The sequence below is a fragment of the Ilyonectria robusta genome, assembly GCF_021365365.1.
Source record: "Ilyonectria robusta strain PMI_751 chromosome Unknown BGZ61scaffold_25, whole genome shotgun sequence".
Lineage (NCBI taxonomy): Eukaryota > Fungi > Ascomycota > Sordariomycetes > Hypocreales > Nectriaceae > Ilyonectria > Ilyonectria robusta.
Window position 1 is genome coordinate 649,218 of NW_025764459.1, and position 25,601 is coordinate 674,818.

The 25,601-nt window shown below is 48.3% G+C and overlaps 9 protein-coding genes across 9 annotated transcripts; 4 read left to right on the plus strand and 5 right to left on the minus strand.

Annotated features, from left to right (window-relative positions):
- Positions 1 to 82: 82 nt before the first annotated feature.
- Positions 83 to 2,037, plus strand: BGZ61DRAFT_592482 (uncharacterized protein). The gene is made up of 4 exons (XM_046256730.1): positions 83 to 239; positions 286 to 846; positions 901 to 1,035; positions 1,088 to 2,037. Exons 1-4 carry the CDS (start codon positions 180 to 182, stop codon positions 1,841 to 1,843), a joined length of 1,512 nt encoding a protein of 503 aa, XP_046098498.1. The 5' UTR covers positions 83 to 179; the 3' UTR covers positions 1,844 to 2,037.
- A 298-nt stretch (positions 2,038 to 2,335) lies between these two features.
- BGZ61DRAFT_364290 (pyridoxal phosphate-dependent transferase) lies at positions 2,336 to 4,151 on the minus strand (the record flags this gene model as incomplete). Its single annotated transcript, XM_046241507.1, has 3 exons — positions 2,336 to 2,921; positions 2,972 to 3,909; positions 3,975 to 4,151. 3 exons carry the CDS (start codon positions 4,149 to 4,151, stop codon positions 2,336 to 2,338), a joined length of 1,701 nt encoding a protein of 566 aa, XP_046098499.1.
- Positions 4,152 to 5,141: 990 nt separating this feature from the next.
- On the minus strand, positions 5,142 to 6,907 carry BGZ61DRAFT_364564 (major facilitator superfamily domain-containing protein; the record flags this gene model as incomplete). Its single annotated transcript, XM_046241531.1, has 2 exons — positions 5,142 to 6,280; positions 6,367 to 6,907. The coding sequence occupies 2 exons, from the start codon at positions 6,905 to 6,907 to the stop codon at positions 5,142 to 5,144; spliced, it is 1,680 nt and encodes a 559-aa protein (XP_046098500.1).
- Positions 6,908 to 7,704: 797 nt separating this feature from the next.
- Positions 7,705 to 9,637, plus strand: BGZ61DRAFT_557992 (uncharacterized protein; the record flags this gene model as incomplete). Its single annotated transcript, XM_046255705.1, has 4 exons — positions 7,705 to 8,808; positions 8,866 to 8,951; positions 9,007 to 9,128; positions 9,192 to 9,637. 4 exons carry the CDS (start codon positions 7,705 to 7,707, stop codon positions 9,593 to 9,595), a joined length of 1,716 nt encoding a protein of 571 aa, XP_046098501.1. The 3' UTR covers positions 9,596 to 9,637.
- A 3,614-nt stretch (positions 9,638 to 13,251) lies between these two features.
- BGZ61DRAFT_364115 (Alpha/Beta hydrolase protein) lies at positions 13,252 to 14,181 on the minus strand (the record flags this gene model as incomplete). The annotated part of the gene is made up of 1 exon (XM_046241489.1): positions 13,252 to 14,181. The coding sequence occupies one exon, from the start codon at positions 14,179 to 14,181 to the stop codon at positions 13,252 to 13,254; it is 930 nt and encodes a 309-aa protein (XP_046098502.1).
- Positions 14,182 to 15,809: 1,628 nt separating this feature from the next.
- BGZ61DRAFT_483587 (uncharacterized protein) lies at positions 15,810 to 16,256 on the plus strand (the record flags this gene model as incomplete). The annotated part of the gene is made up of 1 exon (XM_046249510.1): positions 15,810 to 16,256. The coding sequence occupies one exon, from the start codon at positions 15,810 to 15,812 to the stop codon at positions 16,254 to 16,256; it is 447 nt and encodes a 148-aa protein (XP_046098503.1).
- Positions 16,257 to 17,300: 1,044 nt separating this feature from the next.
- BGZ61DRAFT_364474 (uncharacterized protein) lies at positions 17,301 to 18,608 on the minus strand (the record flags this gene model as incomplete). The annotated part of the gene is made up of 3 exons (XM_046241524.1): positions 17,301 to 17,452; positions 17,507 to 18,319; positions 18,365 to 18,608. 3 exons carry the CDS (start codon positions 18,606 to 18,608, stop codon positions 17,301 to 17,303), a joined length of 1,209 nt encoding a protein of 402 aa, XP_046098504.1.
- Positions 18,609 to 20,192: 1,584 nt separating this feature from the next.
- BGZ61DRAFT_592484 (OPT oligopeptide transporter protein-domain-containing protein) lies at positions 20,193 to 23,147 on the plus strand (the record flags this gene model as incomplete). Its single annotated transcript, XM_046256731.1, has 8 exons — positions 20,193 to 20,387; positions 20,442 to 21,029; positions 21,087 to 21,210; positions 21,265 to 21,778; positions 21,826 to 22,021; positions 22,092 to 22,295; positions 22,349 to 22,475; positions 22,527 to 23,147. The coding sequence occupies 8 exons, from the start codon at positions 20,193 to 20,195 to the stop codon at positions 23,141 to 23,143; spliced, it is 2,565 nt and encodes an 854-aa protein (XP_046098505.1). The 3' UTR covers positions 23,144 to 23,147.
- Positions 23,148 to 23,660: 513 nt separating this feature from the next.
- On the minus strand, positions 23,661 to 25,503 carry BGZ61DRAFT_498195 (general substrate transporter; the record flags this gene model as incomplete). The annotated part of the gene is made up of 7 exons (XM_046251251.1): positions 23,661 to 23,961; positions 23,998 to 24,386; positions 24,444 to 24,584; positions 24,621 to 24,794; positions 24,839 to 25,031; positions 25,085 to 25,359; positions 25,432 to 25,503. The coding sequence occupies 7 exons, from the start codon at positions 25,501 to 25,503 to the stop codon at positions 23,661 to 23,663; spliced, it is 1,545 nt and encodes a 514-aa protein (XP_046098506.1).
- Positions 25,504 to 25,601: the final 98 nt, after the last annotated feature.

Here is a 25,601-nt window from a genome sequence, read left to right on the forward strand (position 1 = left end):
GCTCGTTCTGGGGTTAGTAGAACCCCTAATATTTTTACTAATACCCCCTTCGGCTTTTTTCAAAGTGTCATCGGTTTTGAGACATAATACCCAGGGACTTGCGAGTTGATCCGGTTGGCTATTTTTCTCCACCGCCCCGCTCTCAACCTCTTCAAACCACAACAACGAATACCAGCAAGATGGTCTACCCTGGAAAGAGGAGCACCGGCTGCATGAGGTGCCGTAAGCGGAAGGTCAAGGTACGTAGTAGGCTCTTCCTGTTCGACATGTCTCACCATTGCCCAGTGTGACGAGGGCCGGCCGACCTGTGAGCGGTGCAAGAAGTACGGCCGCGAATGTCCAGGCTATGACAATCGCCTCATCATCCGGTTCGAGAACCAACATCGCAGTCCCAATACCATCCCGGATTCTGGGAGGAATCAAAACCGCCTTCCGGATGGAGGCCATTCGGCTCTCGACGACGCTGGTCTTTCCCCTGCCCTTTCGTCACCCGCTGCATCCAGCGCAGCGACATCTACTTGGTCCCTTGAACCTCCTTGGGAGGATGTGGCCGTTGCTCATTTCTTCGACCAACACGTCATAGAGCCTAGATTGGGTTCCTTAGGGCATCTCGAATTTCTCCCCGGCCTGTACCATAATTCGCCAGCCGATTCATGTCTGAGGACATCACTCAACGCTGTGGCGAATTTGTCGCTGTACTATTCTTCTAAATCTCCCCCGCTCCAAATAAACGCCCGTCGCCTTCATCACGAAGCCTTGCTCTCTATGAATTCGACGTTGCAGAACCCAGACGAAAGTTCATTGGATGATACTCTGGCGGCTGCCATGCTCCTCAGTCTCTTCGAGGTGTGCCCTCGGCCCTTCCTTTCGATTGTCTTTAAAAACTGATTCGTCATCCAGGATATTGATGGAGCCAGGCCAGGAGTTAGCAACTCCCATATCTCGGGAATGGTGTCACTGGTACAACTTAGAGAGAAGATTGGGCCCCCTGCTGACCCAAACAGATCTCTCTATGGGTGGGCTTACACTCAAATCGTCAGTCTTGAGTATTTCCAGAGAGAAGCGTCAAAAGCTAATAAAAGAGTAGCTCTTCCATTCCATCATAGATCAATACATACACCTAAACGCCAGGTGGGTTCCGCTCTGCGGAATAGCAGAAGAAGACTATCTTACCCAGCTCTCTGGCATGAGCTCACGCATGGTGCGGTTTTGTTACGCGGTCAGAGATACCTGCGCCGCAATTAACCAGCTAAACCGGGACGCAGGCAGTGAGTTAGCCAAGGCATCGTTGCTCGCAATCCTGCAAGACGTCATTATGATTCAAAGCAACCTTGACACCTTGACGCATTCCGTACCCGAAACCTTGAAACCTCGACAACTCAGTGGCATTGATGACGCTCGAGTCTACTCTTCCCGATGGACCGCGTGCTTTTGGTCCCTGCAATACTGCAGTTTTGTTTTGTTCTACACTCAAGTTGCCGTTTGCTGTAAGAAACTTCTCACCTTTGATCTGTCCGACGACCGCTCAGAAAAGCAAATGGCAAATGCCACACTCACCATGGCGGAAAGCAATGTCAAAAGTTTTCTGCATAGCATATCTTCCAATATCCCATTTGCCCTTGGGGAAATCGACGGTGAAGGCAACAGGCAAGCTGTGCCAGAGTACAAATCGGGCAGTGGATATTTGCTCATCTGGCCGTTGTCATTGTTAGGCCGGTGCGTTTACTCGACATCTGAGCAGAAGATGGTTGCGAACAGGGCATTGAGGGTCGTCGGGTCGTCAATGGGGATCCGGTTGGCGGATTGGGTTGCAAAAAGGCCACATTCCTTTGCCTTGTTTTGAAGGGTAAGGGAAACAATTTGCAGCGACTTGAGTCACCCTGCGAATTGCGCAGCTTGAGTATTTGAACGAGGCTGAGAAGTGGGAACCTTGGGTTTTCTTACTTGGTTCGGCGGTTGTCACTTGTTCAACACCACGCAGTCGCGGAGGAAATCCTCGCGAATATAGGTCAAAAATGAATTAAAAAATCACCTGTTCCTCTAGATCAGATAGCTTGCGTGAATTCAGGGTGGTATCGCGTCGACAAAGAATACGCTTCTGTCAGGAACGGAGCCTATGCTCGTTGTTTTCATAGTTGATTGCGCCGCGTCCGACGCTTAATTTTGGGTCATTTTGAAGGGAAAGAAGGACGAGAAGGGTTCTTGACTCAATATTTGATTATGGCATGCTTGGTAGTGAAGATTTGATTGATGAAGTGAAAAGTTAGATGTTGGGGGGGAAAATAACCCTTACTCTCACATGACTAAATCATGTTAGTTTTTAAAAGCTTCAGATCTAATTATATCTACCCTGTCGAAAGACTTTTACAGCCGCGTCTAAAGCAATAATTAAACTGCCCTTAAGTGATTCCTTATTTTCCAATCCAACAGATATTCTCACAATAGTCTCTTTTAATCCATAAGTTGCAGCCCAAGCCTTTTCCTTCTGGAACACTGTTTGGACGTATGGCTGCGCTAATGTGTACTGTGCACCTAATGAAGGGCCCTTGTGAACGTTAAGAGCGTCAAAAAAGGCCGTAGCAGTTGAAATATCCACGAACTCTATAGTGAATAACCCCCCAAACCCTGGTATGTGAGGCTGACCATCGACTTTAGCGCGCAAACGTCGTCGATAGTTGGTAGATGAGTGGCAGGTTTCAGGATAGTACACCGCCGAAAGAGGTGTTGGTTTGTCAAGATAGCCTTGGAGAAACCTGACTAGGTATGAAGCTGTTTGGTTGATCTTGCTAGTCCGAGCAAGGTAGTCGCGACTATTCAGCTCCAGTTGAATCGCATCTTCTATGAACAGTGTGTTTTTGTAGGACTGAAGAAGCTCTTGGTGCAACTCAGCATAATGATTCGATGCTGGACTGAAAGTGATACTAAAGGGTTAGCTTGATATGTCCCGAATTCAGAGGAATCCCGGACCTACCTGCCGGCCATGACGTTGGCATATCCACTGAAGCTCTTAGTCAATGATGTGACTATTATGTCTGCGACGTCCAACACGTCGATATTGGCAACCGAGCCAATTGTATCATCCACTACAATGAAGAACCCATATTTGTCAGCAAGTTGCCGAAGCTTCTCCAGGTTGACAGTTTTGAGAAGAGGGTTCGAGGCGCATTCGCACCAAACAGCTTGAACATGGTTCAATGGGTCATCATATTTCTGGACCTTCAACATGTCTTCAAACTTGTCCAACTCCTCCTGAGTGCCATTACCAAAAGTTTCAAGGCTGGAACCATACATTCGCAGAAGTTTCGGTGTTAGCTCATACAAAAAGCCAAATACCACAGTTTTACCGCGTCGAAGACGGCAGAGTAGCTGATGGGCCTTGAAAATAGCCGTCATACCCGTAGGGTAAAGAAATATCATGTCCTCGGTAACGACTGGCGCCTCTCTAATGATACGGCCCAAGTTCTGTAAGTTCGCAAGATGGCCACGCAGTCTGGCGTCTGTGCCTTGGATGGATATTTTTGGTTGGGGTGGTATCGCCCTGGACATGTTGAGCTCGAAAAGCTTGGGGTTCTCCGAAAGAAGGCTAGGGACATGCTGAAGACACTGGCCGGCAAGTCTTGACGATATACCGAATCCCGTGAGCCTCCAAGCAGACATAGCATGTTGGACCAGAAGAGATGGAATCAAAAGCGCATATAATACCAGGACTTCGGAGGATCCACCATTCGCTTTGCTAGAGAATCCTAGGACCTGCATTGGTACTTTTCTTGTGGAAGGTTGGTGGCCTTGCTCTTCAAGTCGTGCTTGAGATAGTACATAGGCTCTCGTCTCCTCCATATACTCATAAGTAGGGTAGAAAAAGTAAACATGTCCAGGGCGGCCATGATAACCGTCACATCTTGCGGCAAGCTTCGTGAATTTGTCTTAGCTGATATTCTAACCACCAAGGTTACTTTTCAGGCTATGGGACTTACCTCCTGTATGTAAGGGTGGATAAATGACCTGGGATAGCCTCCCTTCTGGATTAATTTCATTCTTGGATGTTGAGAGCCAAGGTCGACCATATCTTGCCACGTTGGAAGCTGTACCGACACAGCATGACGGTCGTGAGGGACAGGAGTACCAATCGGGGGTGGGCTCATAAGCTGCATCTTGGAAGGAACAAACTGGACGAAGGTTATGCTGGTAACTATTACATAACGCAGATGGAAACGATCATGTGTGCGAGAAGCTCTTGATATTCTTCCTATCCGAATGAGGGTATTTGGATCAGGTCAGTCTTATAGACCAAGAGATGAACGACGACATCCGATGACCTCGGACAACCGAGAGGCTTCGGATCCTTCGGAGTCTTTGGCTTCAACTAGCAATAGATAGAATCAAGGAAAAGCTAGGGCTCGGGCTAGGTTGATAACGATGCTATTGACGTAAGATTTCTTTTTCTTGCGTGTTCGGAACTTCGGTGCTTTGTTTAATACTTGGCAGTATCCACAATACTGAAAACTCCATTCAAAGCTGAGAATAATATCTTTTGAATCCCGCAATCTCCGAAATAACCAGAATACTGAAAACTCTATTGAGAACTAAGCCCAGTATCTTTATGCCCCGAAAACTCTAAAGTCACTGGGATACTGAAAACTCTATTTGAAGCTAAGAGTAGCCTCTGTTGTATTCCGAAAAACTCTAAAGTAACCGGGATACAAACCCCTATTTGAAGCAGAGTATAGCGTGTTTAGCTGCTCGGTAACTTCGGAATAACAGTATGTCACTTGCGGTTATGACTGGGATCCTTGAAGAAAGCAATATACACGAAGGAACTGTCGCAGGAATAGGATTCGCCAACTCGTCTATAGCATCAGTTGTTGTTATGAAATCTGTACTGTCATAACACATACGTAACGGCAAGCGCAGTGCACCGGAGTTTTCGATTAGACCCAGGATCTGTAGAAAACGTGAAGCCTCTCAATCTATCTCCAGTATTACTAGATGAATGGGGAAAGAGAAAATAAATGAATGTACATCAGTCTACTAAGTGGGAGAATTTCCCTCCCACCAGACAACAAGAGCGGACTGGTATACTACCCTGAAAACGACTATGCAAATGTAGTAATTGTCGACAACTGTCTCGGGTATTACAAGACTTAATTTGCGCCTGATTTCTTATGAGACAGATCAAATAATCGCAAAGTTAAGAGCAAAATCCAGTTCACAGCAACAGCAAATGCCATACACCACCAAATCCCACCCACCATATTTCTCTCTAACCCAATTCTTAATGCCCAGCCACTACCAATGGGACCTAGTATTCTTGCCAGCGAACCGACAGAAAGACCCATACCATGGATGGTGCTGCGTAGATGAGGATGTGAGCCGCAGCTGTTAATGAGTATGATCATGCCCGGTTGCGCAAAGGTGCGGGATACGGCCTGAAACCCAAAAAGCAAGAGTAAGACCGGCCACAGCACCCACGAGTCTTTTCGCAATAGTACGATGAAAGGTAGGAAGAAATATGCGAGTGCAGAGAAGGGAAGGAACATTCTGTAACTCATGTACGAACTTATCTTTGAAGTGATAATCGGATAGACGAGTAATTGAAATGACAAGCCAATCAATCCAAGGACAGCAACTGCAAGACCGACTTGGTATAAAGAGAGGCCAAGACCACCTGCAAGATGCAGGTTCAAATAGTTTTGGGTTGTCCCAGCTCGTTGTGTAGAGAGGAAAGAGGGGGTGATCGTATTGAATGCAGAGAGATGCAGCATCAAGGTGAAATGTGTCAAGAGTGTAAGGCCAACTCTCCAGGTCATCACTCTAGGCAAGATGGTGTTATTTTGAAATTGCGATGTCGGTTGTGTAACAACTGTTACCGTTGAACTGCTTGTTGAGTCCAACGAGACCCGACCAGGGTTGCCCTCGCCCGATGATGGGTAGGGTTCGGGAAGCATCGATATAGAAGCAAGTTCCTCATCGTCTCCTCTTGCAAGTCGTTCATATCGTCCTCTTCCGACGCCGCTAGTCCATAGCTTTTTGAATATCCAGCGGCCCATTTCCCGACATCGATCCCGTCCATTGCGCGTCAAAGATGGGTGGGTTTCGTCTAGTCCAAAAGCAACCATGAGCGCAGATATCAAGATGACCAGCGCACATATGAAGTTCGGTAACGCAAATGGAAATCTAGACATCCAACTAGAGTCGCTGTTGTTGCTGGAATCGTTCGAGGTAGTCGCTTCGCTACTGTCTGAGACGGAAGGGTCGGCTAGAAAACCACCCAACAAAGGTCCTGTAATTTGATGGCTGTTAGCTACGAATCAAGAATGCGCGGAAGAAAAGCATGGAATATTACATCCAGCAGGCGTGGGTCTATACCTAAAACATCTCCAATGTTAAGGCACATAGGTAATAATAGAAAAGCTTTGCTCTCAAATCGAGGTTCGGTTGTTTCACCAATCATAGTCCTCATGATTCCCAGGTTGGTATTCAATCCACCAGCGATAACCTTGAGTAAGAGAAGCTGATTGAAAGATTGTGCAAAGCCACTGCCCAGGCCAGAAACAGCCGTTCCAGCGAGGCCGATGAGGAGGACGCCTTTCCGACCAAGTCGAGGCGAATTGGCAGCTCGACCCCACCAGACAGCCACGATGGATTGTGCTGCAGCCCACGATGCCATCAAGACACCTGCCTGAGACACGGCTTGACTGTCCGAAACTTCGCCTGGAGGTGCAAACGACTGTAGCTGATAGAACATGTACGTCGCTTGCGAGCGCTCGCTTAGGAGTTCGGTGATGCGAGCAGCTGCTATGACGATGAGTTGCCATTTATTGGGCATGTTTCTCCATGTTGCCGGCTTTTGGGTGACCGCCACCGCTGTGTCTGGCAACGCCTCAGTGCTGGTACTGGTGCGATGCATCTTTCTCTGGAGTCTTTTGTCCTGGGTGAGTTTATCGGGAGTCGAAGGATAGTTGCGGCTGGTAGAGGCATTCCGATCTCGCAAGGTTGTCACTCATGGTTTGTGTTTGTTTCAGTGTGAATGCCAGGCTTTCCACGTAAGACACAGCCGCTACAAAGCTATCCAAATCTGCAACTCGCTTGAGAGCGCTTGGAGTAATCAGAACATGATTCTAGCACCTACTCATCGGCTCAAAAAAGCGGTCGGGGATTTCCCCCGATAGCAGGGTCATGTGGTAGCAAAGCTTTGAGCTTCAACTCAAATCTACGCCCTCCGAATAGCCCGGTCAGGCAGGGGTCTCTCACGGGGCAACAACTGAATTAGGCTTGTGGATGAAGCATACTTGCCTTCGAGCTTAAATTTCTTATGACCCTCTGCAAGATGAACACCCAGGCCACATTCGCCTCTGCAGATCACACGATAGTCGTGAAGCTTAATCCTCGTATCGAAATCATTGCCCACAACTCGTACCCTAGCCTACTCATATGGGTCATCGGTCAAGTGGCCAAAACAAGTGAATTACAAATCAGTTTCTTTTAATGGAGAATAAACTTTATGCCCATCCATGCAGGGGTTGGCTCCACTTGACCTGGTAGATAGTAATGCTGACTACGTAGTTGACAAATAAATGGACTTACCTGAAGTGTTTTCAGATAGTTACACGTCGAGTAGTTGTTAATTAACACTGCAATAACCACTTCACCTCCTTTGTTTTCAAAAATCTCTATCGTTATTCCATTTTCATGCAACTTGCAGCCATGTTGAAAGTCAACTCTAAACTACCCCAAGACCCGTATCTACTGGATTTTATACGTCTCTCACGTAATCTGCCGCCGGATCATATCATTGTGATTGATCACGAAACAGGAGTCCAGGCCACAATCACCGATTTAATCACGGCAGTATGCGAGTACCGTGTCAGACTCGGTAATGAACTCGGCACAGAAACGTTGACCGCCATTCGAGCGGGAAAGGAAGTCTTCATAGCAACTATCCTCCCACCAGGCTATGATTTCGTGGTCGCCTTTCTTGCAATTCTATCCCTCGGCGCTGGGTTGGTTCCTCTGTCGACAAAATTGCTGCCCGAAGAAGTCGCCTACTACATCTCTCAATCTGGATCGCATTTCATACTCTGTGATCAAAACCGCTTCAAGCTTGCCAGTGCGGTGCCGGCCTTGGTTTCTACTTCGGGCAGCAATGTGGAACATACGGGAAAATTGCAGGTTATCTGCCTTGGAACAAGCCATTCCCCATTTACGAAGTCGCCATATCCTGAAATCGAATTTGATCAAGCCTGGACACCGTCTCTTGAAGCCCCGTCATTGATCCTCTTCACGTCGGGATCGTCTGGGCCACCTAAAGGCGCCATGTTCCCCAGAAGGTACCTCCACAACTTGTCACACCTTGCTGTTGATGCTCTTCAAGTGACGGCCCGAGATATCTTTCTCCATTCACGTGGCGTTCACTGGGTGAGTGGAGTGAGATGGTCCTTAGGCATGATGCTTGCTGGCGCCCGTGTCGAGTTTTGCGAAAGCCGGATGAGTCCAACGTGGTGGTGCAAGCGGGTCGCAGAAGGCGGCGTAACTATGTGCTATGAAATGCCAAGGATTTGGATGTCGATCATGCTTGCGATCGAGAAACTCCCTTCGTTGCCCTTCAAGGACCACATCGGCGTTGGGGATGTGAAGAGAGGCTTGGAAAGTGCTCGTCTATTCATGAGTGGAGGTACTCCTGCGATAGGAAAGGTCATGGAATACTGGAATCAATCTCTTCCTCGAGGCTTATACACCAACCTTTGGGGGATAACGGAACTTGGAGGCATGATTACCTACCATGATGCGGAAACGAACTCTTCTGACCCGGTATTCTCAATGCCTTGGCTATGCCTTGGAACAATTTCGCTAACGAGTCTTCAGCAGTGCGTAGGCCGCTTATTGCCTAATGTCACAGTCAAGTTTGACGAAAGTGGACAGGCGTGTGTCAAGAGCCCACTGATGTTCCTCGGGTAAAGATCACAACTAGCTCCTAACGGATATACAGCTTCTGACTACAAACAACAGATATGTCTCAGACCCGGAACGGACACAGCTCGCCCTCAATGAGGAAGGGTTCTTCAAGACAGGAGACGCTGTTGAGATTCGCCAAAGCCAGGTATATTTGTCAGGGAGGATCGGACTCGACTGTAGGTTATAGGCTCTTTCACACACTACTCCAACTGATTGAATCCTTGGCTAATGAATACCAGATATTCGCTTCAAAGGGTTGAAGATGTATGCTGCCGATATTGAGGACAAGATCAACGAACTTCCCTATGTGCATGAGTCTGCTGTGATGCCAGTAACCGACCAGGAATTTGGACAGCGCGTGGCTGCAGTCATTCAAGTCAAGTCTCAACACGAGCTGCCCAGTTTGAAACAGCTTCGCTATGACTTGCAGCCATCGCTGCCACAGTATAAAATGCCCACAATCATAACGCTGGTGGATGGGCCCTTACTTCGAACGACAACCGGGAAACTGGCGAAGACCGCCATCCGCAAGAACTACGTGGAGACAGAGACGTCTCCAGCTGTGCATAAGGAAAGGTGGTACATATCATATGAGTCTGGGCCTCGACGAAACTTTATGTGGGATTGGGCGGGAATGCATTAGGAACAGGCGAAACAAGTAGTTATAGTATACGTTAGGAAATCAAAGGACACAATTATGGCCACACTCCTCAGAGACCCTAAGATAGGACAGTACGGTATCCTCGCCATATAAGAACCATGGAAGAACCCATGCAGCATAATAACCCACCAACTGGCTAAGTAATGATTCCACCTCTGCTACCCAGTTAAGGGTTAAGATAACTTTGCCAGAGCCTGCTTCCTTATTATCACAACATTGGATTTCTTTAAGTAGCACTTTAAGAAAGAAAGCAGACCTCGTGGCGGAGGGGTTAACCGTCTAGGCAGACCTCAGGGCGAGGTGCACCCTTTTCAAAAAAGGGAACCAGCTTATGCTGTTGCAAATCCCCCCTCATGTGGCAGCTAGACTGAAAAGTAAGAGAAACTGCTGAGTTGCCTTGACCCCTATACAACTGGATAAGGGCTGGAAACCCTAATTAACAGGAAGAATTAAAGATAATAACATCAACTGAGTTAAAGAAGTTAGAATACAATATTAGCTCTTAAACTACTTTATTAAGCTATTCACTATTCAGCGAAACAAATAAGTCTAAACCTGCAAGGTGTCTGGAACGGAAATACGCCACCATCTTCTCTATATTGTCAGTGTCGACCAAGATAAGCCTGAGCCGCTACAATTACAACGGTCCGGTAGATCACAAGGTCGCTCCGGGCCTCAAGCCTATCAAGGGAAAGTCGGTCATCATGACCGGAGGCGCTAATGGCATGGGTAGGTGAGACCCTCGTTCGAAATTTCGCTGTCGCAGGTGCCTACGTAACTTTCGCCGACGTGAATGGGAAGCGTGGCCACGTCATTGAGGCATAATTGAACGCTAATGGCAACGTCTGTACCTTTGTGTCAAATGCGATATTCGGGATTGGGAGCAGCAAAAAGCTGTGTTCGAGAAAGTGATATCACAAAGTCCGAGCAAGAGCGTCGATGTGGTGATTGCTAATGCTGGCATCAGTCGTAGCTCAGGCGACAGTTCATAACTTCATGGACCCTCGATGGTGAGTAACTCAGCCCTTTACAAGTAGAGGATCCGGCTTCAAACGAGCTTAATTCTGATTTGAACTATGCAGACCCCGAGGGAGGACTAACGGAGCCCGACCTGAATATTGTCCGAGTCAATTTGGACGGAGCGTTGTATACTGGGAAACTAGCAGTGCATGACTTTTGGAAACAACAAGTGAATGACGAGCGAGACCGGTGCTTCATCATTACCGGCAGCATGGTTGCTTGGATTGAATCCCCTGAAACTGGGAATATACATCAACTAACTATGGACTCCGCGGCTTTATGCGCACCGTCAGACGCTCCGGCCACGAACAAAACATCCGCATAAACTATGTCATGCCATACTGGATCAAGAGCGACATTCGCATCGCAGAGTACAAGAAGTGGTTGCTCGACCGTGGAATTGACTTTGGAGAGCAAAAGGATGCAGTAAAGTGTATGCTACGAATCGCTACCGACAAGAGTATCGATGGTAACCACCTCCCTCTGATGGTGGAGGTACTTCTGCAGAAGCTTGCATGACCAGGTCGGTCCTTCATAATCACCCGTCGGTCGGTGGAGAAGGAAGGGTTCGTCGACATGGACAGAGAAGACTACAAGGATGTGCCGGACGACCAATATCTGAAACAGTTAACGTGCATGATAAGCATGCCGGTCAAACAAGCTTGCCGGTCAAAAATCCCTCAACCTTTCATCTTCCTACTTAATCAATCAATTCTCAACCAGTCAAGATACCACAATCAAATAATAAGGCAAATATCCTTCTTGCGCTTCAAGTCTATCGAAATGACCCAAAATTAAGTCTCCGACGCGCCGCAAAGATCTATCAAGTCAAGTATAGTACTCTCTTTGACCGAGAGAATGGCGTCACTGCTTGTTGCGATTGGATCCCCAAATCACGTAAACTATCCGATCTAGAGGAACAGATCATTGTTCAGTTCATTCTCGACCTGGATTCGCGAGGATTTCCTCCGCGACTGCGTGGTGTTGAAGAAATGGCCAACCGACTGCTCGCCGACCGCGACGCGTCGCCTGTCGGCAAGCGCTGGGCTTCAAACTTCGTCAGGCGACAACCAGCGCTCAAGACGCGTTTTTTTCGTAAATACGACTACCAGAGAGCCAAATGCGAAGATCCAACCATTATTCGCGATTGGTTCAGGCTCGTGGAGAATACAATCGCGAAATATGGTATCACCCTCGCTGATATCTACAACTTTGACGAGACCGGCTTTATGATGGGCCTGATTGCAAGCGGTATAGTTGTCACAGGCGCAGAAAGACGTGGAAACCCAAAATCAGTCCAGCCTGGAAATCGGGAGTGGGTTACAGTCATCCAGGCGATCAATGCGGAAGGCTGGGCGATCCAGCCGTTCATCGTGGTTGCGGGCCAATATCACCTCGCCAACTGGTACCGAGAAAGCAACCTCCCGGGCGATTGGGCTATTGCGACGACTCAAAATGGCTGGACAGATAATAAGACAGGTCTTGAGTGGCTTAAGCACTTTGACCGGCACACAAAGGCCCGATTAACTGGTTGCTATTGTCTTCTGATCCTCGATGGGTATGAAAGTCACTACTCGGTTGACTTTGAGAAATATTGCGAAGCAAACCATATTATTACGCTTTGTATGCCGCCTCATTCGTCTCATCTACTTCAACCTCTTGATGTAGGGTGCTTTGGGCCGCTTAAAAACGCATACGGTCGAGAAATTGAGCAGTTGATCAGATGCTCGATTACCCACGTTTCAAAGACTGACTTCTTTCCGGCTTTTTACGCCGCCCACCAAGCCGCTATGACAGAAAGTAATATCAAGGGAGGTTTTCGAGGGGCCGGGCTTGTTCCTTTGGACCCGGAAAGTGTCATATCAAAGCTTGATGTGCAGCTACGGACTCCAACACCCGTCGAGGAGGAGGCCAGCCTCCCCGACCCTTGGGTGCCCAAGACGCCAAAGACCGTCCTCGAGGCCACTTCTCAATCCGAATACCTTGAAAGACGAATCAGAAGGCACCAGGGCAGCTCTCCAGCATCTATTGTTGACGCGCTTAAGTCATTTTCTAAGGGAACGAAGGCAATAATGCATCAGATAGCATTATTGAAGTCTGAGAACCAGATCCTTCGACAGGCAAATGAGACTCTTAGCAAGCGGCGCAGAGCAAAAAAAAACCGCCTACGGAATGGAGGGAAGATGACTGTAGATGAAGGAAGGGATGTAATTGATCAGAAGGATCTTGATGCGCAGTTAGTGGCCGAATCGTCGAGACATCGTGGTCAAGGAGGGTCGGCGCGACCGAAGGAAAGGCGTTGTGGAATATGCGGCAAGACTGGTCATAACGCAAGAACATGTCAGGTAGTTATTGCGATGTCTGGAGAAGAGTATAGCGATTAGTTCTAATTGATTAGATGCTTTGTTGTGTATTTATTTTAATTTCTAGATTGAGGGTGATAATTTTTGACTGGCAAGCTTGTTTGACCGGCATGCTTATCATGCACGTTACAGGCTTCTTAGTTAGTCATGATTGAAGATAAATGGCTGTCCGACTCATGCTTTCTCTACTAGACCACAATTGATCGCCCGCCTTCCCAATCAAGTTCCGCCCATGCTCGGAAAGCCCCTCGTTATTCAATAACCACCCACTTGAGCGGGACATGGTCCCAATACCGTACCCATTGAGCTGTGCATGTAAATTCCTTGATGGTCTCCCCAGTTATACCGCAGAGTGCCGGGGTAGAACATTTCTGTCTTCCTCGTGCTGACCTCGGAGTGTTCTTGGCCGTCGTAGAATTTCCACGAAGTCGTGTTGGCAGGGTTAATCCATACCATGCCAGACGCATGGCGGTAATTCAAGAACTGAGGTGGGAGATTTGGAACCCAGTCAGCGCCATTGATGACTCCCGTGTATTTCCCCTCAAAGGCTTTATCAAAAGCGGTTGCAAATACAGCGTTGCCTACTCGAGGAACTCCATACGCGATAACCTCTTGGATGACATCGCCAAACGTGTGATGAATCGACAAGGCACCCAACAGCGCAATTGCGGCGCCCTGGCTGTGACCTGTAACAGTAACTTTGTCTTCAGGATACTCTTGCATTGCCTCACGAAGACTTTGCTTGACATGGTTCCAGCTCCCGGCCCAAGCGACTTGAAACCCTGCAAACACGGCTGATCCCAACGGAAGGCCCAAGTCTTCATCTGGCAATGTCTGAAACGCCTCAACGTTGTGCACAGAGGACACAAAGCTCGAGAGATTGGTTCCCTGATAGGCGAGAATTATACCCAAGCTCTTGGAGTGATAGATGTTTGCGCGTTGCTCGGTGTCGCCGTCGCCAAGGGCGTAAATTAATGTCTGATCGCTAAACTTGACACCAGGTACGTTATAGGTGCTTCCACAGTACGTATTTTGCACCGATGCCACAGTCGAAGTAAAATGCGACAATGGAAAAGGCAAGTCATTGTCTCCAGACTTCTTGATGGGGTTGGGCAAGGCATTGGCAGGCTGAGACAGGTTGGTGAACAAGACCAGTGCCGAAGCACAAAGTAGAGAGAGAACCATCTAGAGATGAAGTAAAAACGTCGGAAATGTAGTGAATAGAGCTTGGTGACGAACCGGCGGGGGCCATGGTCATCTGTGAACCTATTTATCTCTCAGTCCTGCTCCAAAGCCACAAGGAGAGCCGGTAGTTGTGGATGACGAGACGACGTCATTTCCCTCAGGTTCGGACATGGGGCCGAACCTCAGCTTAGCGCAAGTGGGTAAAATAATCCGTAGTCTCGAAAGCTATGATATGGTGGTGGCCTTTTCGTGGGAGTGGATATTGGTCCATTCGCGGGTCAGCCGGTTGTATACGAGATGCATCATCTAGCACACATTACATCCGAGATTTAGTTGGAACACACCAGAGGGCCGTAGCTATGAGGCGGTGCTCGGCTTCACGTGGACATAATTTCATTTCGCTCGATGACAAGATCGGTTAACCCGTTTCTGACTGTCGGCCCATGTCGGCCGACCTCGTTCAGCTGAAGATACAACCCCTGTTTATTATACTGCAGCTCGGGGTTTCAGGACCGAGGCTCTCAAGCCCGAACACACTCAAGATCATTCGGGGCAAATTCCGTACCTGAGTGGGTTTCTCGTACGAGGAGTATATTTCTCGTTTTATCGGGTTGTTCGATCCCTTGCGGGTCTTTGCTCTCTTAAGAACCCTTCTGCAGCCTGCAAACCAGTGTCAAAGTCGGACATGCCCGCTAAGTTGGCATGGATGTATTCCCGAAAGGGTGAAGCGAGTAGCTCCAAAGCTTTCTTACCTCGAGGTCATATTGGGATGCCACCTGGGGATTCAACTGCAGGCTACTGTCACCTATTGACTTAACTCGAATAGTCCTCAAAGTATCGTCCTGTTAATCTTTTGAATGACCTGGATTTTGCTTGTGCCTCCATCATGCTGGAATATTTTCCCAACGAATGAACAGCTGATGGTTTCGTAAGCAACGATTTCCAAAAGCCCACCTCCTGAATTCTCGGACAATGGAAATCTAAGTGTCTTGTCCCGAGGATCCCCACCGACTAGATAGGTGCCATCGCCCACTGTCAGCCGCGAGTACCCACCTGGCTTGTTGATCTTCTGTCAATTTGTAATAGACAGTGATCCTACATCAACCCTCAAGCACCCGTGGATGTCCAGTCCATCGACATGGTAGACGGCGATCCCTTTGTCTCGAGTAGCTGGAATTTGGCCACGCTGCAATAAGACAAAGCTATCAACAGAGACCTGGCTCCGTCAAATCTCCTCTGAACAGTTGTCAGCTTGTCTGCACCGGCTCGTTTGTGGTCTGTAATTTGAAACCAAGTACCTAGATTTATCTCCGGAACTATATCACTCCTAGCAGCGTGCATACTCCTAACAGCTGTTCAGTTTGCCCCAGCAACAACGTCCTCAACTGTGTTTGACCAGTCCGTGTCCATTTTGGGCCTAGGACTAATAGGAGCTGCTGTTGCAAATGCCTCCGTAAAGGTAGGATGAAAGACTACAGTCTGGAACCGCACCTCTACAATACTGCCCGTTTGGGCGTTCTTGGTGCCAACATTTCCCGGACCGTAACAGGGTGTGCTAGGTAAACCATATCGTAATCGTTATTATAATTTACTTGCAAGCACTCTACAATGCTTTTAAGGGGGTCTTGATGTGTCTAGCACCGAAGGCCGCATCATCATCGATTACCACCGGATCATCATCGCTGACCATCGAGTCAGCTTCAGCCGCAATACACGCTGGCTTTTCGGTTTACCTCCATGGAACTATTTTGGTTATGCCGCACCAAATTGGCTTGCCAGAACCAGTATCTCTCATCAGCGGCAAGCACGAGACCTTTACTCAAATCGAACCAGCGTTGCCAACCCCAGGAGCGCCTCAACTTATCAGCACCGAGTACGACGCATCTGCGGCCCTCGGGCTCAGCCTCGTAGTCTCCTTGTGTGGTGTCGCGTCGGGCTTTGTCCAGACTGTTGTGATGCTGAAGCAGACGGCTCTTTTCAAAGACCAATTGATTCAAGGGCTCATCAAAACACTCTGGATTCCTAAATCATCGGTAGCGTCGGGGATTCTTAGACACATGGAGACAACTCGGTGAGAATGACTTTGTCACTTCAGGAGAGGGCACGAAAATGCAGCCAGCAGTTCCATACGCTCCGCAATCTCCTCCGTACTTGCCAGGAGCTTGGTATCTCGGGTGAATTGATAGAGGCGATACTCGACCTGTTTAAGAAGCGAACCGCACAGGTCTATGGTGTTGAGGACTAGTGGTATAGTCCAGTTACTGTAGGCAATCTCTGCAAGCTATAATCGATTTTCTTTTTGACGCTTGTTAAGTGCTCCAGTGTCTTGTTCCAGAATTATTGCTTTATGCCAGTCGGCCGTGTCCTTAACGTAACCTAGATCACCTCTCTCAATCGAGCATTCAAGTTGTGACTTGAGACGATAGGTCCCACCCCGTGAGCTGGCGCGAGGCATGAGGCTTTGAATTGAGTTAAAATTAGCGATATAATGCGAGAAGACGAAAGTTTTGATGAGATTGAATTATTTTAAGGACTGGCACTAAACGACCGAAATATATGTCTTTACTCTGATTTTGTATCGCTGTCGCACTGAAGACCTTCAACACACCACACCGCCGGAAAGTGTCGGCTTGCTCCTGAATCTGCACCCAAGGACTAAATATGCAAAGGGAACGCGTTCATCATTTCTCTCAGTCAACAAGAGTCCTCATACGAGGGCAGGAGTACGATATCGTTGACATCGGGATGTTTGCAAGCCTACGCCGTTATTTCCGAATCCGGCCGAAGCTGCACCCAAGAGGCTGGCTGAAGGACAGATCGACATCATTTGTAATCCATCAGGATTAGCCATATCCATCAGGCAGCGGCCAAGACCGGTACGCTCGCCATCCTTGCTGTTGAGGTTGTGGCAAAACAAAGGCCAACCCTCGCAGGTGTTGAGGCCGGTAAGAAATGTCCAAAGTTCACAGATCAATTGGAAGCTGCTATTTATTGTGTCCACTAGGAATTCAGTCATAGAACTTGCTCAATCTTGGGTTTACAATATAATTCGGCAACGGGCTATTCAATAGACGCTTGCACAAAGAGCTCGACAGGGTGTTGCAGTAACACTTGCTGTTTCACTGGTCAAAATCCCCTGCATATAACAAGTCACCAGGTTGGCCATTGACCCTCTCCCAAACCTCACGAGCCTTTAAGTGGATATCTCGTTTCTCGGGTTCGTCGTCCACCTCCGCAAGTTCATCTGCTTGTGTCTCACGCTCGAGTCTAACTGTTAAAGCATTAGCACATGTAAGCACACGCTGATTTAACTCAGAAAGCTCACCATGTAGGAACACAGCTGTTCGTTTACCGCTGAAGAGCGCATGTGGGACGTTGGTGACATTATCCGAGTTCGCGTCACCGATCGCATACACGCCGGGGATGTTTGTGACTAAACCATTGGCCGAGTCTGCTGCCAGGCGTCCACCGTATAACCGCACGCCTAGCTCCTCGGGAACCCTGGATCGTTGTTCATCCTCAAAGCTGGTTAAGAATGCAGCGCGATGAACAGACTGGCCTTCATTGAAGTTGACCTCGAACAAGTCATTCTCAGGGGCGGTAGGAAGGCTTGGGTCCTCATGGCCAGTGGTTCCTTCTCGAAGTCGTTGAATATCTGTAATCGTTCTGTTGTCGACCGTGACATTGTGGATCTTAAGGTATGCCTCCCACTTAGGGAGATCCTTTGTCGCAATTTCACGGGACTTGCTTGTATCAGTACCATTAACAAATGCCACAATGTCCCTGTTTAGGGTCAGTATCTCACGGACTAGCCCGGGTATCTTATCTAAAGAAGCCAGGAGTCCGAGAGGCTGGTCGGCATGTTCATGTCCATCGCACCAAGGGCACCAGTAAATGCCCTTGCCCCAGTTTTCCTCAATGCCAGGTGTCTCCGGGAGAATATCTTTTAGGCCAGTGGCGAGGACGATTTTCTTCGTGGACAAGGTCTTTGTCTCGTTCGCGTAGTTGGCTGATACGGAGAACCAAGTATTGTTTTGCTGGGCCACGATCTTTGTAACAGTTCCGTTGACCATTGACACAGTATCATAATGGGAGAGCTGCCCACGAGCCGCCCAGCGGTAGTAAGCGGGAGTTACACCTGGATTTGATTAAAACCTGCTGCATTAAAGTAAGAATCACTTACCATCAAATCCAATAACATCATGCATATGACGGGTGGGAGCATTTCGATACTCCCCCGAGTCAATCAGAAGAACTTTGCGGCGTACGCGAGCAAGTCCACTCAGAGCTGAAAGTCCAGCAGGACCGCCTCCGATGATTATGGCATCGTATGTAGGCTCGGAAGACGTAGAATTTCCCTGGGTAATAGCAGCAGCATCGCCAAAGGAGGCAAGAGCAGAGAGTGCAAGAGCGTAGAGGAATCTCATTTTCAAAACAGTGTCTTAAAAGACGAGCATATAGAGCTTTGTATGAGAGACAATTTCACCTCACAGAAATAGAACTTTTATAGGAAGATCCCTATTCTTTGCTAGCTGAGACCCTAGCTTGTCATGTCTGCTACAGCACTATAACCGGGCGACGGTCGGGCACATCGGGTGAGACAGTGCCCTTGCTCATGGATGTGGATGAGGCAGGGATATGAGTAATTAAGGATCGATTCCTAAGAGGAAGGTGATCTTACCACATTGTTAATTTTAGAGTTTAATCTATTTTTATTTACAATCACTTGATTCTGATCAGAAAAGTCCGAGAGGCCTTTGCTCTATTTATTATATTAAGAAGCACAAAGGGCCTTAAAATTCTTAACTAATTTTTTCACTAAATAGGAATAAGTCTGTGAGAGTACCTGGACTATCTTGAAGAAGCGAAGGATTGTTCTTATGCTACACCGAGCACACCATTCATATTCCGCCTATAGTTTGCCATGTCTTTCAAATCCTACGTACGACGTAGCACGGGCGTAATTTTTACTAGGGGCACCAACTATGCTATTGTATTGAGCCTGGTGTTACATAATGGAAATGTCTTTGAATATTATGTGCTTCCAGGGATCACTCTCGTCATGTGGAAATTTCGATTTTTCAAGTGGGGAACTTTCCAACAGCGGCAACAATTATCAGCTAAAAGGCCATAATATAGAGGCGAATAAAAGAGAATGGGAGAGAGAAAATTTACAAAAAACATATCATCTAAGATGACACCTATTATTTCTCTCAACGAGTGTTAACCGCTGAGCTTTTCTGGAGTTGTTTATCAATCGAGTTTGCGTACGCGTAGTACTTTCTTATCCCTGTCGCCGAGTTTATCGAAGGCCCACACGCCGTACTCAGCACGCAATCGTGACTTTAAATGTCGATTCAACGTTTGATCCGTCCCGCAACTTTAATTTTTGCGTGACCCAGTCGGCAGTCATTTCCACCGCAAGGGATGCAATACCGGTAAGCATAAGCCCGAGTCCTAAAACATTATCCATGCTTAGGTAGCTACGTATACTATAATGTGACCGGGGGTGTAGAGGTCTGAGGTAAAACAGTGGATTAGTCGTGGACAATGGAAAACAATTCGGGATAGGAAACACACTTTCAATGAACCAGGTTTACAATTCCTGCCAAATCAAGAGTCAAATTTTAACTACCGAAAAAATTATCACCTTGAGCGCTGTGTTCGATGACATCTAGGCCATGAAACACTCTTCACCCTTCGACAAGTTGAAGTTGGACCAGCCGTCGGACTGACCGTGAGCTAGGGAGGACCCATGGACTTGGCATGAGGGATATACCAGGAAAATCTCGTGTTTGGGGCATGCCTGTGCTTGCGCAATCGGTCCTTGCAATCCACTGTTCCGCCCAAACCTATCTGATCGCTTCGGATCGTCCGAGAAAGCACCGCACTAGATCAAGGGCGTTCAACAGGGCGTATATATGATCTCCAAGGGCAGGCAGTTGATGCTCCAGGAATTGCGAGGCACAGGAAGTCTGTATGTTAGGGCATTCGATTGTATACCTTCCAGCATGAGTGCCCTTCCCGAGAAGCTCGTTTTGGGGGATGGCGTCCAGGCGTCAGGGACCCCGGAGTATTCAGACTCAACTGCCAATTCGACCCAAGAGTCGATCGCGATGAAATCGAGACTCCTAGGGGCTACTCCGGACGAGGTTCTTGAGGCCGCAGAGTATGGTCGAACCTTGGATCTTGAAGAGGCTAAGAAGGTAAGCTACCACCAACCACAACTAGCTCATTGCATTTGCTAACATAAGCCCCAGAGAGCCGAGAGCCTTCTCTACTTCCACGAAAACGACCCCAACTTCAACCCGAACTCCATCGTCCGTCTCCAAGCATTTGTCGCCAACGTTGCCCTATTCGAAAATCCCGAAAAACATGCCGATCTCATCTCCGACATCAAGACGGAAGTTTCACTCCTTACCATCAATTCGCCATACGCCGAAGTTCGTGCCGTTGTGAGCAACAAGGACGACACTTCCGCACCAGTCGGGACCATCCGAGCATGGGTGATTGGACTGTTATTCGTGGTTCTATTGAGCTTTGTGAACCAGCTATTTTCTGTCCGCCAGCCGTCAATTCGACTACAGGCCCCGGTCGTACAAGTGCTTTCATTCCCGCTAGGCAAGGCATGGGAGAAGTGGATGCCTGTGGGAGCATTCACACTCTTCGGGTCGAAACTCATGCTAAACCCCGGGAAATTCAACCAGAAGGAGCATATGCTCATCTCCATCATGGCGAATGTTGCGACGGGCCTTCCTCACTCACGGTATATCGTCTTCACCAGTTGGCTGGAAAAGTACTTCAACTTGGAATTCGCCTCCTCTTTTGGGTTTCAAATTTGTCTTGCGGTGAGATAATTACCCAGCCGTTAGCTAGGTCCTGTTGTTCAAGGCTGACTGAAATAGCTATCCATGAATCTAATGGGTTTTGGACTGGCAGGACTGGCCAGACAATTCCTAGTTTACCCGTCGTACTGCATCTGGCCCCGCTCGCTTGCCACTGTTGCCCTCAACCAAAGTCTGCACAATGGTGTGTGGAAACACTCCAGCTTCAAACTTGGTACAATTGACTAACTATCACAAGAGGAAAATTCTGCGGTTTTGGGCCCTTTCAAGAAGATGTATAGCATGTCCCGATACAAGTTCTTCTTGCTCTCATTTGCCGCCATGTTCGTATGGTTTTGGTTTCCCGAGCACATCGTTAGCGCCATCTCACTCTTCAACTGGCTGGCCTGGATCGCACCCGAGAACTTCACTCTGACCGCTATTACAGGCCTGAAGAAAGGCCTTGGTTTCAACCCATTTCCCACTATGGACTGGAATATTGTCACTTACAACGTTGAGCCCCTACTGGTGCCGTTTCATATCACCCTCAACATGTTCATCGGTGCCCTGCTTGGTGGTGTAACAATCATTGCAATGAACTGGTCCAATACATATAACACTGGCTATCTTCCAATTAACACCAATACGATGTTCGACCACAACGGCATGAAATACAACGTGTCGTCAATTCTGGACGAGAATGGCCTATTGGACGAAGAAAAGTACCAAGCCTACAGCCCTGTCTACATTGCGGCCTCATCTGTGACCTATTAGTATGTTACTTTCGCCTGATTCAATTGCACCAAGCTTACCATATCAGTGTTTTCTTCTTCGCTGTCTATAGCGCTGTTATATCCTACACGATCTTCTGGCACTGGAATGACATCAAGCTGGGCTTCAGGTCTTTATGGAACAGGCTCACGAAAAAGGTCGAGCACAACGCCTTCAAGGACGTACACACAATGCTCATGGAAAAGTATCGCGAAGTCCCAGAGTGGTGGTACCTTATTCTCAACGTAAGGATCATCTGACACCCCAACTAGGGATATGAACGGGCCTAAATTGCTGACATGGCTCTGCTTCTAGATTATCGCCATTGCGTTAGGCATTGCCTCTGTGGCAGGCTGGCCGACTCATACAAGTGTGGGCACTGTTTTCTTTGGTGTTGCGCTCGCCATACTATTTACCATTCCTACTGGTATCATATTTGCCACCACTGGAATTGAAGTCGAATACAATGTTCTTGCGGAATTCATTGGCGGAGCGTGGCAACCCGGCAATGCCTTGGCTGTAAGTCCCGCGTTTCAACCCGATCATTTCCAAGAAAATACTGATTGTTATAGATGAACTTCTTCAAAGGCTTTGGATATGTAACAGTTGCGCACGCCCTCGACTTCGCCAACGACCTGAAACTTGGCCATTACCTCAAAGTCCCCCAGCGCCAAACTTTCTGGTGCCAGACCGTTGCGAGTAAGTGATGCATGACTGCAAATATCTCGAAACGTTGCTGATACCTTCTAGCTGTTGTCTCAGCCATCGTCTGCACCGGTGTGATGAACTTCCAAATCACTAGCATCCCAGACATCTGCGAAACCAACCAAAAGGACAAGTTCAGTTGCCCTGGTGTTGAGAGCTACTTCACCGCTGCTGTTCTTTTCGGGTCACTTGCACCTCGCAAGGTCTTCGGCGCGGGCGCTCAGTACACCGCAATGCTCGCAGCATTTCCCGTTGGACTGGCCTTTCCCATCCTCTACTATTATGCCATCCGCAGACTTCCCAAGACTCACTGGCTCACCAAGATCCATCCAGTCGTCATTTTTAGCGGTGGTCATACTTGGTCGCCCTACAACCTAGGTTACATGTGGCCGGCTGTGCTGCCTGGTTGGATCTCGTGGGTCATCATTCGGAAGAGGTATCTCGCTTTCTGGTCCAAGTACAATTACGTCCTCTCGGCTTCTTGGCAGGCGGCTATTGCTATTAGTGCTGTTGTTATCTTTTTTGCTGTGAGCTATCATGGGGCGGATATTAATTGGATCGGCAACAACGCAGATAGCGGGTGTGAGGTTGAGGCTTGTACAAGATTGAAGGTGCCAGAAGGACAATACTTTGGTCCGCGACCCGGGACATTCGCAACATGACACGGCTAGAATACTTGATTCTTCTCTTGTTGATAGAGGTTTAGATAGTACTAAATGCCTGAAAGCTGGCATTAATTGCTATAAACTCGAAATGGCCTTTAAATACCAACTTTATACTGAATATAACTGGACTAGTACCCTTGGTCTTTCTGAGTAAACTGTTGGCCATTGAATAGATTGGGTATGTAGTCTGCATTGTTGATACTATTACTGGTGTTTTCATTTACTGTTGAGTTTCGAGTCCCCCCTCCGGGTATGTACGTACTAGGGCACCCTAACCCGTTGATATCTTTTATTTTATTTTCGAAAACTGGCAAATAAAGAACAGTATTTACCATGTGCTATTTTACAGCAATTTCAGTGTATATTATAAAAGAAAAAAAGCCTGTGCCATAACACAAGTTTGGAGAAAGACGAGGTCCAGACTTGGTACCAGGACAATCGAGAAGCTTGCCCTTAGCTACCATACTCATCAGCGCGAGATCTCGATAACGACGACAAGATGATTATAACAGAGCTAAGCGGAATCCGCAAGGGCTTTACTTTGAATAACATGTCCCTGGGTCAGCTTTTGGTCTATGATGTCTCTTTCCTCCTGGGTAGCATCGGTGATATGTACGGCCACCTCATCCCCAAACTGTTTTCCAATATCCTCAAGCGACAACTTGGCGGTCTCTGGCCAGAAGAAGTAAATCGCGGGAATGAAAAGAGCGCTCCAGCAAATGACGAGGAGAAAGTATTTCCAGCCCACTGCAGCGAAGCCGATCGGTGCGGTTTGCAAAAGAATGATGGGAGCTGCTGCTGTCAGCAAAGCGTGCCTCACACATAGGGCTCGGAAGAGAAGCCCAACGTACCAGCAAACTGTCCAAAAAAGAGAGAAGCCAATACCGATAGATCGGATTTCCGTTGGGAAGATCTCCGCGACATACAGATACATTGTGGTGTTGCAGAATGTTCCCTGGAAAGCGAGGTACAGAAACATGAACAAGACGCCGATAGCATTACCAGCCTTGTTGTTAGTTCCAGCGTATAAGGAGATCATGGCTGCGTAGATAGATGTGGTTATGGCGATGCCTACAAACCCGGTCATGTACATCTTTCTGCGCGAGTTGACCTTGTCGTGCAACCAGGCACCCCCAGGGTTGTAGATGAGTCCCGCAGCTGTGAGCCAGAGAGCTGATAGCAAGAGCGGCATGTACCCAGTCTGTCCAAGGCTGGTGTACAGTATGACGGCATAGTTATTCTGGTGGCCTTTAGCTTCGGGTGCTTCTACTTCTTTATCGGAGGGATTATGGCTTACGATGATGAGAGGCCCACCGAACTCGGCACCCCACTGTGTCATGAAGCCAATGATCATGCGCTTACGGTAGCTCTTCATCTGGAGAACAGCTCTCCACGGACTACCACCATAAGCCGCAAGCTTCTCGGAATCAAGCTGGAGCTACTTCTCGATCTGATAAAACTCTTCGCGGGCCACTATATCCTCAGGATCATTCGGAGACTGTCGAAGGCGGACAAGGATGGACCAAGCTTCCTCCCTGTGTCCCTTGGACATGAGCCAACGAGGAGAACGGGGAACCCAGCGGGAGCCCAGTAGGAGGACGAGAGGCGGCACTACCTGAAATGCCAGAGGAAACCGCCAGCCGAGGGTCTTGTTAAGTAGACTCTAGCCTAGGAAGTCTTGAATGCAAACACCATATTAGCTGAGAAGTAGACTCCAAATCTGATCCACAACGAAAGCATGTACCCAAAGACGAGGAAGATGGCGTGGTGGCCAACGAGCCAGCCACGAGCATAGGGACTGGACACTTCGGAGAGATACATGGGCGTCACAGTCGCCATGAGGCCCACACACATGCCCATGATCCATCTGCCAGCCTGAAACATGCTTTAATTTGCACCGTCAATTTCCGTCCAAGGACGGCAGAAGCGGCTTCTTACGCTAGATTCTGAGCACCGCTCTGCAGCATACCACCGAGCATGCCCAATGCGCAGCCGATCTGGATGCTCCGCAGACGACCGAAATAATCGCATGACCACATGAGGATGAGACACGAGACGGCACCGCCAGCCGAGAAGAGTCCATTTGCTGTGGCGATCGCTGGCGTAGTGATGGTGTCGTATCCCGGCTCGCCGTCGAGTGGAAGGTCGAAGAAGGCATACCAGCCGGGTTGGCCGATGGTGCTACCTATGATGGAGGCAGCATACCCATAGGTCTAGACGGCAGAATTAACCTTGCAGGACCAGAAGAGGATCCAAGCGGCGGGAAGGGTTGGACAACAACTTACGGTGCCTCCGAGCGCGACAAAGGCAATCACAAGCCTGTTGTATAGGCTCGTCTGGTTCCCGGTTTGCGGCATCGTTACTACAACTTGTAAGTACTTGCAAAAACTTTTGACGAATATTCTGGCAAGCAAAGGAAGGCCTCGGGTCAGCGAGGATGAAGTGAAGAGAGGGT

Coding starts and splice junctions, on each gene's coding strand:
- BGZ61DRAFT_592482 (XM_046256730.1), top strand. CDS start 180: ATGGTCTACCCTGGAAAGAGGAGCACCGGCTGCATGAGGTGCCGTAAG. Junction 240..285: donor GCCGTAAGCGGAAGGTCAAG/GTACGTAGTAGG, acceptor ACCATTGCCCAG/TGTGACGAGGGCCGGCCGAC. Junction 1,036..1,087: donor GGTGGGCTTACACTCAAATC/GTCAGTCTTGAG, acceptor ATAAAAGAGTAG/CTCTTCCATTCCATCATAGA.